This window comes from Xenopus tropicalis, chromosome 4, assembly GCF_000004195.4.
Source record: "Xenopus tropicalis strain Nigerian chromosome 4, UCB_Xtro_10.0, whole genome shotgun sequence".
NCBI classification, from domain to species: Eukaryota; Metazoa; Chordata; class Amphibia; order Anura; family Pipidae; genus Xenopus; species Xenopus tropicalis.
The window spans coordinates 18,215,592-18,227,089 of NC_030680.2; the positions used below are offsets into that span (position 1 = coordinate 18,215,592).

At 40.0% G+C, this 11,498-nt stretch overlaps 1 protein-coding gene across 1 annotated transcript in view; it reads right to left on the reverse strand.

Moving 5' to 3' along the window:
- Window positions 1–11,272, reverse strand: part of LOC116410384 (cleavage stimulation factor subunit 3-like) — a 98,509-nt gene extending 87,237 nt beyond the window's left edge. The window contains exons 1-12 of the mRNA XM_031900738.1: window positions 11,228–11,272; window positions 10,677–10,709; window positions 6,222–6,319; window positions 4,802–4,868; window positions 4,686–4,720; window positions 3,256–3,382; window positions 2,730–2,807; window positions 1,984–2,146; window positions 1,777–1,886; window positions 1,095–1,211; window positions 248–331; window positions 46–192 (exon numbers count right to left, since the gene is read on the reverse strand). Of these exons, the coding sequence (XP_031756598.1) occupies window positions 46–192; window positions 248–331; window positions 1,095–1,211; window positions 1,777–1,886; window positions 1,984–2,146; window positions 2,730–2,807; window positions 3,256–3,382; window positions 4,686–4,720; window positions 4,802–4,868; window positions 6,222–6,319; window positions 10,677–10,709; window positions 11,228–11,272 (1,104 nt within the window). The remainder of the gene's footprint in view (window positions 1–45; window positions 193–247; window positions 332–1,094; window positions 1,212–1,776; window positions 1,887–1,983; window positions 2,147–2,729; window positions 2,808–3,255; window positions 3,383–4,685; window positions 4,721–4,801; window positions 4,869–6,221; window positions 6,320–10,676; window positions 10,710–11,227) is intronic.
- Between the last annotated feature and the right edge of the window lie 226 nt (window positions 11,273–11,498).

The window sequence follows — 11,498 nt, forward strand, 5'->3', positions numbered from 1 at the left end:
GCCCCTGATCCAAGAGAAGGTTAAACAATGTATATTTACTCTCACCTTGCTACAGTAATACTCCATTAAGGCTGCAGTGACGTAAACGTGATGACGGGTCCTGGGATCTTCCCTGGCTTTCTTGAAAATCATTCTCCCAGATTTGATGCCCTCAGCTCTCCTAGCAAACTTCATGTACTGAATATAGACTGACTATGAGAACCGTTGTCAGTGCTGCAGTAATGCCATACAGGATAATAAAAAAAACATGTCTTACCAAGGTGGGATCTATATCTTCTATGGCGAGTAATCTGTTGTATATGCTGTGTGTTTTTTCATACTTCATTCGGCTCTGGAGAGAGAATAGAAGGTTTGAGCAAGAGAATAAAGCTAGCTGTGATGTGTTCAAACCTGTGGGTCCCGGACCTAACTGAGCCCCGCTTCTGGCTCTGGCAGTGTCTATTTATAGGCACAGGCATGCCCCGCCTCCTCTGTGACATCAGAGATGGGGCAGGTGAGGTGCAGGTCTATAAATAGACGTTCCGAGGGTGGGGACTAACCAATCAGATGTCAGCACATCAGCAAGGATTGTATAAAATAATATTGATGGCTGATGATTACTTTCAATATATAGGTTCACAAGAGATTGCAAATATGGAATAGCTATATATAGGCAAACTATACAAGATATCAAACATCTGCATAGCCTGAAAACTTAAATGAATGATGTTTTGACCAACGTGGTCTTCACCGAGAAAACTGTTGTGATAAAATGAACATTTCCTGCAAGCGACTATTTCCTTTTCTGTGAAATGGAAACAGACAGCCCTTTGGAACAACTCAGAGCCATCAGGCAGGTACCACAGCATTTATGAGTGAAGCTGGAGTAAATACGCTATGGTGCCCCATTGGGGCTGCTGTTGAGTATTAATGACAGAAATAGTAGAAGATTAAAGTCGCCATGTCTCACTAACAGCTTAAATAAAATAGACGCACTCATATTCCTAATGTCCAGCAACTTTATATAAACCTTAACTATTTATTAAAAACCATGTTATTCTTTGCAAGAGAACGTGTCCTTTCTGTTCATGTAAATCTCCAATACAGATACTGACCTCTTCGTAGTCTGCGTAGGCAAAATACAGCAACATGTTTTTCTTTAGAAGTGTACTGATTGCCCGCTCATAGATATTGGCAGCTTCGTCGCTGAACAGTTTAGCGTTGTTCATGTCCTGTGATAGGAAGAAATGTAAAACCTTAAAACTGGAGCCATCAAGAGAAGCGCAGACTGATAGAGTTGAACTGACCCATGTGAAGCTGGCCACACACACAGCTGTACGACCTGACATTGGGTTTGATTTCAGCTTTAACGTTACATCATTGCATTATATATGGGCCCTTGTAAGGTAGTGTTGACAAAATGATCCTATTATAAATAAGTCAGTCTGTCAGACAGTAGATTCTTTTGCTAGTTCTTCCCATCAACAGGTGTATGGAGCTGCGTCAGACCCAACTGATAAGGGCCAGGCCACCCATCCCTACTTTCATATCCAATATTTGGAACCAAAGGATGAATAAGTGTTGTTTGGAATCAGTGTTGTTTGGAAATTCAAATGCTTGGTCAAATGAAACGCTCACTAGCCTGTGAGTGGCCAACTTAGACCAGTACTTCCCAGCGGAATGAAGATATCTGTCATACATTAGTATCATCAGTACCATGTAAATGAATTCAGTTAACTAAAAAGAGAATAAGGACAGTAAAGAGTACTATAAGCTCGAGTCCAACCAATCACATACCCCTTTTTCAGCAAGCAGCTTGCTAGATTGTTCAAGGTATTGTCCGGCTTCATACCAGATGTCCGGATGATGTCCCAGTACCAACAAACACTGCTCATATGCAAACATAACTGCAAAATAAATACAAACGTTGCTTATATAACAATATGATATTGGTAGGTGGGTGGGAAAGTGCTCCAAACCAGTCACTGCTGTAAGTTACTTTACCTCTTTTTGTTATTAGGGTCTGGTCCTCTGTTCGCAGAGGGTTACTCTTCTCCCACTGTATATATTTTTTCCACATTTCCACCTGCTGTGCTTCCTGGGGTGTGTTTTGAGGAGGCACGGAAGGAGCATTGCGATCCAGACCTTTCATCACCGTTTCATATTCCTTAATCAAAATACATTTATACAGTCACACAAGAGATAAGCCAATTCTACTAGTATTGCCTTGACTGCTAAGTCTTAAATGACACTGAAGCCATTGTTAGGGTAATGTGTAATACAGGTATGGGATTTTTTTTATCCAGAAAGTTCCGAATTATGGGAAGGCTATCTCTCATAGACTCCATTATAAGCAAATAATTCTAATGTTTAAAAATGATTTCCTTTTACTAAGTAATAAAGAAAAAGCTGAAAAAGAATTTAAGCAGGTATGGAGATCCAACTTATGTAAAGACCTGTTAACAGGAAAACCCAAGTCCCCAGCATTCTAGATAACAGATTCCATACCAGTGTTTTTTTTATACTGCAATAACAACACATTTGTGGCCTAACAAATCAGTTATCACTTGCTAGCAATAACGGAACTGAATGGAACATACAGCAGTGATTGTAGACCAATAATTAAATATATATATATCATGCCATGTCTCCTAGCCTGTAAGACACACAGAGCACAAAGCTCAGTAAATTCAAACTTGTTCAGAATAAAATAAAATAAACCACCCATCCACTGAAACAGCTGGGATTACCTTTGCAACTCTTCTTGCATTCATGTAATCTCTACTTCTGTCTTCAATCATTTTCTTTGCCAAATGGATGTTGATACCCTAAAGAATATTTAGAGAGTTATTTCCATTTCCATTTTTAATGCCTTAAAGAGGCAGTGTACTCCCCTTTTCGACACTAGTGCAATGAATCGGCTTGCTGTGAATGTGCTGACATTGTTTTGCCTTTTGTATTAATTAAGAAATATCTAATTTTATTTGTTATTTCTTGCATTTAACAAAGCAAAATCTAAGAATGAAGGTAGTCACTATTTTCTTCTTTGCCCTACAAAGGTAAGACAAATCAGCAGAGAAGCCCTCTATATAAATCCCTCCCGTTCCCCAGCTGCAGCCAGTTAGGCTATGAGTTAAGGGTCAGTTCAATATACAAAGGCTTCTTAGTGGACTGCTCGCTCGTTTTGATTGCACTCATACAAAAAAAAGGGCTTTTGTTACTCTCTTACTATATTTGCCCCGATTCTGGGCGTACAGCTTTAAATTCTGCATTTACCTCTTCATACTTGTTGTAATCCCTCCAAAGCTGTTCGATGTTAATCATGGGGTTGACACAGCCTCGCTGGTAAACTCTGCGGACGGCCGTAATTCTTTGGTTCTCAGCATAAGATCCCACAGCTTCTCTATTTGCCAAAAATAAAGACGATATAGAGACATTCAAGCATATTGTTTTATAGGTATAAAGCTAGGAAATTTATTCTTTGTTTCAGCCTTTATTATTTAGTGACAGTAAGTCAACATTCTGTTGTCAGTTTTATATTTAGGAGATTATTTGGGAAAAACTAAGCCGGCAGCTCTGTACTTAGCCTGGCATTTTGCATTTCAAGCAGCTCATGGTGTTTGCAGACTGGCATTTGGATGGGCAGGCAGTGGCAAGGAATTTTGGGCATTTTGTTATCAGATGGCATTATTTTCTTCAAAAGTAATGTTTTAAAGTAGTACACCACAAATAATGGGATTTTTCCCCATTAGCTTTCTGCTTCTTTTTTGTTGTATATACTTTAAAAATCCATTAATTTCCCCTTTCGTGTTTCCCAGTGGAAATTCGGAAAGGTGGTTCTGACTACTTGGCCAGCACAGCGTCTCTGGGTGCAGATCACCATTCTGCACACTGAAGCAGACACATGGTTTCTTGGCCTGTGAAATTGGGAAAAAATGGAGAGCAGACCGGGCCTTGTTTTCTAGCAGAACAAAAAATGTTTTATCTTTATTGGAAGACAGTGTTGCTGTCCACTTTTTTCCAATTTGACATTTTGAGGGAGTATGGAAAGCCTAGGCACATGCAGCACTCTCTCCCATTGGTAGCAGTGGTGAGCTTGAGCGGCTAAAATTGCATTTTAATTCTACATAGCCAAAGGCTACACTACAAACAGGCTTTTTTGTAGATGCGTCTGCACCCGAAACCACTGCACCGGCCCAAGCGCAAGCATATGGTGCTGATTTAGGAAGTGAATACATTCTGGGTGTCTTCACCCAGGCATATTCAAAAAATAATTGGAGCCAGAGGCTTTATACGTTTTACCTTTATGTGGTTTATCCGCAGGCTGAGAATCAGACCCATGTGGCTGTAGCCTAAATTTGAATTTCTGCTACTCAGCAGCTGCCATTAAACAAGTGTGTGCTTGCTAAACTATAGCTGTGTGATGCTATTTAGGAATTTTGGTTTAACGCAGCCATTGCTCCAAGATACCAGAACTTACTGTGTTCCTAATGTTGCTGTCTGGAACATGGAGCTTTGCAGAATGTAATAGGAGAACTAGACAAGCTGGAAAGCTCAGTGTCTGCTACTGACCAACAGGCAAACTTTGAGCAAATAACCCAACTACTTGCCCTGAAACCTCATAGCCAGACAGAAGCTCAGCTGAGTGAGCTTTAAGAAATGTGAGTAAGGGATTTTTGCAGATCAAGCTTTCCACATTCACTTACACTCCTTTCAGGAAATTGATGTAGTCGACCCATATCTGCAGAGAGAAGAACAGCAACGTTAGCCTAGGCACAGTCCTAACCGTAAGGCAATGACTTGAGAAAGAACAAGGAGTTACCTGATAGGACATGATTTCCATGCCAATTTTATCAAGCGCAAAGTCATACGCCTGTGCCATTTTCTCCCTAGAAGAAAAAGCAGAATAAATTATTAGCATTGGTATACAAAGGGGCAAGATTCATATCTCTTCTAATGGCTGGCTATCCTGGGTGAAAAAGAGGTTGACATTAATACAGTCCTGGCAAATGATGGACAGATGAAGTAGGGCAAAGTTTGTATTTGAGTGTCTTTTAACTGTTTCTGTGCCAGTGAGGAAACCAACTGTGCTCACTGTCCCCAAGTAAAAAAAGAGCCATGTTGGCTGTTTTGAAGCACTAACATCACCCACTGGCATCAGATGGAAACTATGCAGGTCATCCTCTACCTTTTGCCCAAAAAATGTCACCAGTGAATGTTCTTGCCATAATTAGGGGAGCAAGGCATTTGCAGAGCTCCTCCCTTATGTCAGTTGGAAGTGACATGCATCAAGTCACGGTGCGACACATGTAGGGTGTTCTGAACACAAAAAGGTTCTGAAAAAGTCATTCATGACCCCTGGGGGCACAAATGCAAGAGCACAAAGTAGTGCCAGGTGTCCCCCTTCGCGTCACACTCTGCATTGAGTGCCAGATGAAAAATCCAGAGCTCAGTGACGAGCGCAGGGCCAGAAGGCGCCACTAGCTCCAACGCAGGTCACACCTCCTGCTGCTCTGTACCTTATGCTTCTGAATGAGGCAAAATGTACAAGACAGAAGGGGGAATGCCTATGCGCCCCACGCATTACTAATACAGCACTGTCTAACGCAGTCAGCCCTGTATTAGTGAAGGGAGTTTCAGGTCTCTAAAATGGAGGGCAGATGACTTTTTCCACCAGAGGCCACTGTTTCATTGGAGCCTGTGTATGAGATTTAGCTGGTTGCTTTGCAATATAAAGATACATATCTCATTCCCTCTGCAGAATAACAGGTGTCAATATTTTACTAAACATTTACAGAGAAACAGAATAATGTAAACCCTATTTACAGACAGGCTATAGTTGCAATTTACAGAAGCCACGCACGGTGCTTGGCCGGAATGACAAATTAGTAACCGATTATGGTGGAATATGGTGATTTTCTGATAACCAAAAAGGGGCACATTTACATTTTCAGGTGGCTCATTGCCATTGAATTCCAGTTGATTCAGTATGTTACCCGGCTGCCACAGACGGCTGAAATCTTCCCTGGACTTGGTGGTATCTCCAGGGTCCCCATAGCGAAAAGACTTAGACACCAGATAAGCACAGTACTATGACGGTACTAAAACAAGAATGAGGGCTACAGTACAGAAGCAAAGCTAAACTAACCAAACAAAACTAAGACTTGTATTTGTTTGGTGTCGGTGTTGCAAATATAGCCCATGGCAGGAGGAAAGTAGTATTTTTGCAGCCTATTACTTACTTGTAACTTGGCAGTTTCCCTTTGGTTTCCCGCACATAGGACACATAGCATTTCCACAGATCTATGTGCAAGACTTTCATGAGGCACCTCTGGAACAGCTGTGGACAGAATTGGAGGAGAAAACTTTAGACCCTTAAAAGTTTGATGTGTGTGTTATAGAAGTAGTGGGTATTTGGAATCTCTGGTTTGAGCTGGTGATTATGAAATTGCAGCAAAACGTACATCATTTGGGGCAGCACGTGCTCACTTGGGATACACAGCATATATAGTTACAGATTCAAACGGGGTCACTCCCCTGGCACAGACACATTGGGGGTAGAGAGGCAGCCAGACAATCCCATTTCAAGCAGCTGGTTGCCTAGTATGCAGATATTAGGGTGCCAATGGGCTACACATACAGTGCCATGCTAATCTCTAAATGCTCAGTTTTACTTTGAAGCACATAGGTGATTTCTTTTTCCAATGATAGTTTGCCTCTGGTCCAATGCACACACGGGGAAGGCCCTCAAGCTAACAGCACTGGAGCTCTAGTCATTAGAATAAATGTTGCTGGATGCGAGATAACCAGTAGGAAACAGAGATTAGCCCATACCATATAGTAAGGCTTTGGTATAATATTATTGTAGCTTGCAAGTACCCTAATATTATGGGTAGCAAACCTAAATTTAAAATATGTTAGTGAATAATCCCCCATAAAATAGGGATATTATTAGACACCAATGCCTATAAACCATATACAGATAATGGAATATTTTGCAACAGCTCAAACTGAGCTAAGTAAAGCTATATTTGGGATTTTTTGTTTTTATTGTTGAAACTGCTTGCCCTTAGAATTAACCCTTCCCTGCCAGCTGCACTTTGTCTGCAAATATTCTTTTCCCACTGGCGATAACGTAACGTGAAAATACAGTATCTTTGTTAATGCAGGCATTTCTGTAAATGTATATTTTTCTGCAGCTCTCGCTTTGGAATTTAAAGTCAGGGCACCTTGGACCTTAGCAGCCTAGATAATGTCTTAATGACCAATTGAAAGATGAGTAGGGCAGGTTCTGATAAGAAAGTGAAATCATTAAAAACTTCGAATGAATCTGCTTTCTGCTCTGTATTACTACACAGTTGGACCTCTCTTTGTTGCTTAAACAGCCTCTACTCTTCTTCTTTCCATTGTAAAATGGGATTTGCCTCCATTCATACCTAAGAAAATTGGCACTAATGTTAGGGATCAGGTCTGGCTCACATCTGAGCCAATTTGGGATTTCTGTATAGAACAGGGGTATCAAACTCAATCACATAAGGGGGCCGAAATCTAAAACACAGGCTAAGTTGCGGGCCAAATTTTTTATAAATATACTTAGTAAGATACTAAGGGGTATATTTATCACAATGTGTAAAAAGTGGAGTAAGACATTACTGGTGATGTTGCTCATAGCAGCCAATAGATGCTTTGCTACTATTGAAATCTGATTACTGATTGGATGCCTTGGGCAACATTACTGGTAATGCTTCACTCCACTTTTTACACAGCATGATAAATATACCCCTTAGTCTTAGTTACTATGTGAGGAAAATGATCAGGCTGGATGGTCAGACACAGTCACCAAGGGCCACATAAAACAGCCAGGGGGGCCGGATTTGGCCCCCGGGCCTTGTGTTTGACATATATGGTATAGAACATAAAAATTCTTCCACTCCCATCTCAGCAAACCCATTCTGTATGAGTCTTGTTTTACACGATGGGTTATCTTCCTGCTGAAATGGGACCAATGTAGGAAGCATGGAGTTGTTAAAGGAATCTAACTGGTACTTCAGCTAGCTGCTGTGTAGCCATGGAGGCAGCCATTCAAAGTAGCAGATAACAGCTACAGGTGTTGCATTATATGTTTATTACTTTAAAGCTCTTTTATAAGAATTACACTGGATAATGTAGCAGCACCTAGTTTTAGTAATATAATTCTAAGCAGCTTACTATTTTCATCATGAAAAAAAAATTGTTTTTGGGTGTAGAACCTTTAAATTCCAGTAATCAGAAGGAATGCATGAATAATTTTGCCCATATGGTGTATATAGGGTACAACAAACCTTTTCATTACTTTTTACAAAATCTTTCCCAAGTCCAGGGTTCAATAAAATGTTGGACCCACAGATAAAATGAGCAACTTAAGTTCCGAGGAGTTGTGCCCAAATGGTCTCCTAACCTGCTGAACAACAAGTTTGGGGCACAACGGCTGAGGCTCCAGTCAAAAGTCAGTGGCAGAATTTTTTCCCCCACCCAAAGAGGGGGTTCTGTTGGCTAACATTTTGGAGAAATATATACCCTTTAGTTCTTGTAGTACCGAAACAGGTTTCATAAGGTGAACCTACTACTCTACATGGCCAAAACCATCCTGACACCCTTCTAATTACTGGAATTGGCTAATTAAGTCACAGCCATCATTGCTAACTCACATACCCCTGCCTCATACAATGACATTCCTTTGTGCTTCCTACTTTGTGCAACAGTTTGGGGAAGGTCCTATTTCTATTTTAGCACTATAATGCCCCCAGGCACAGAGTCAGGCCCGTACAGAGGGGTTTGCTAAGACAGGAGTGAAAGAACTTGACACAGAGCCCTGAACTCAACCCACTGAACACCTCTGAACTTAACTGGAATCCCTATTCAGGCCTGATCCCAACATCAGCACCCAGCCTCTTAAGTATGGATAGAAGCAAACCCTACCAACAATGTTGGAGCATCTATTGAAAAGCCTTCCTTTTAATAAGAACAGGGGAGCAACAGAGCAGCAAAGCAAGGACCAACTTGATATTAAGACCTATTGGTTTCAGAATGAGATGTTGGGAAGATGTGCCCACATACCTTTGGCCATATATTTGTTAAGAGTAACAACTTGGGCTCTGATGAGCAACAAGATGCTATTCACAATTTAACACCACGTTGATCACAAGCGGATAGTCGGGGAATCACTAAAATAAACATTGATAGTCAGAGGGAATTCTTACATGGGCAGCTTACTCCTTTTTTGAAATAAGGCAATGAAAAGGCCTTGTGCTGAACATACTTTACCTATTGTATTAATTGTGTAAAGCCTATGCATTGTTATTTCTAGACAATAAAAAAGGAGCCACTCCATGCCTTGTCCTTGCAAGGAAGATAATCCCTCTGCATAATGGACTACTGTTTAGTTGTAAGACAAAACAGTCACAACTAAGGGTTAAGAGACCAGGTTCGGTATCTGAGTTAAACTAACTGAACTAATTAATATTAAGTTAGGAAGAGTGAAAGCAAAATACATTTTACTAAAAAAAATGTAATTAAATTAGAATGAATGAATGAATGAATTAAAAAATTTAATTAAAGTAAATTAGAATGAATGAATTTAGAATGAATTTTTAGCACTATTCCTTTTGCTTATGAAGAAAATAGTTGTACATAGGTGTATACTGCCCCTTTAAATGAGACCCTTACATTCCAAACTGGAAAGCTGCAGAACAAAATATTAATGGGAACCATATGTTCCCTAGATGCTACGTATGTTTCCTTTTCTATGGATTTAACATTTCTTTTTTTTTTTTTTTTTTTAAATATACTTAAAATATACTATAAACCTGTTATCCAGAAAGTTCCAAATTACAGAAAGGCCATCTCCCACAGACTCTATTTTAAGGAAATAATTCACTTTTTTAAAAATATTATTTTTATTCTGTAATAATAAAACAGTACTTGTACTTGATCCCAACTAAGATATAATTACCCTTATTGGGGCAGAACAGCCCTATTGGGTTTATTTAATGGTTAAATGATTCCCTTTTCTCTGTAATAATAAAACAGTACCTGTACTTGATCCCAACTAAGATATAATTACCCTTATTGGGGCAGAACAGCCCTATTGGGTTTATTTAATGGTTAAATGATTCCCTTTTCTCTGTAATAATAAAACAGTACCTGTACTTGATCCCAACTAAGATATAATTATATGGGCAGAACAGCCCTATTGGGTTTATTTAATGGTTAAATATTCCCTTTTCTCTGTAATAATAAAACAGTAACTTGATCCCAACTAAGATATAATTAATCCTTATTGAGGCAAAATAATCTTTTGGGTTTATTTAATGGTTAAATTATTTTTTAGCAGATTTAGGTATGGAGATCTAAATTACGGAAATATCCCTTATCTGGAAAACCCCAGGCCCCGAGCATTCTGGATAACAGGTCCCATACCTGTAGCATTTCATGGTGAATCCTTTCTTCACATGTATGAGCTCCCCAGACATATTATGTGCATGTATATACACTGTTTATTACAGTGGAGCAGCTGAAGATATCAGACAAACAGTAGCCCATCTGGCCATGCAGGGGGAAGGCCGTACCTCACACACCTGTTTATGGGCAGTTTTACTGGATGGACCGTATTATTGTATAAATACATGTACGAGGCAGTAGGTTCTCTGGACACTCACCTTTTCAACTTTGTCATCATTTTTAGCTTTTACCTGTAGTGAAATTGAACAGAAAATTGGTTAAGGATGCCCTTCTTCAACTCAAAGTTTTTCATACAAGGCCAACTTAAACATGCTTTTAATAAAATGTTATTTTTCCCCAGGGTTCCACCAAATCAAATACAAATTTCAGGATTGAGCTGAATTAGAGAACTTTTTGCAGGATTCGGACGCAGCTGTTTGTCCAAACCAAATCTGAACCATTACATTGAGGTGCCTTTATACGCCAGACAAATTAAACCGGTATATATCTGTTCCCAAAGGATTCTGCGCAGCAGTTTAACTCTACTCAAATGTAACTATACAAATAAGAGTTCTGATTCGTTTCCGCATTGGGCTAAATCAGTTGTAGATTCGGTGCATCCTAGTTAATTCTGCAGTTTTTGTGCATCAGGATCTGCAGTAGGGATAATATAACGGAGTATTATATGATTGCTCCAAATAAGGGGTGGCCAATACGTCGATCGCGGTCCACCAGTCGATCCCCAGTGGATTTCTGCGTGAATGCTTACATACGCTGCATCGCCTACGTACGCATTCACGCCACACTTCCGCATTCCGTGTCAGTCCGGTCGATCGCGACAGAGTCTGGCCACCCCTGCTCCAAATCCTTGGTTATCAAAAATGGTGCTGAAAGCCTTAGCCTGATGCTAAATGTGCTGTTTGACCAACACACAAAGGAATAATAGTTGCCATCTAAATGCCTTTAGCTGCCTCTCACCACCTATTTCTAATATACATAGTTAGGCTAAAATGTAATCTATAAGGACTGGAGCAGGCAGA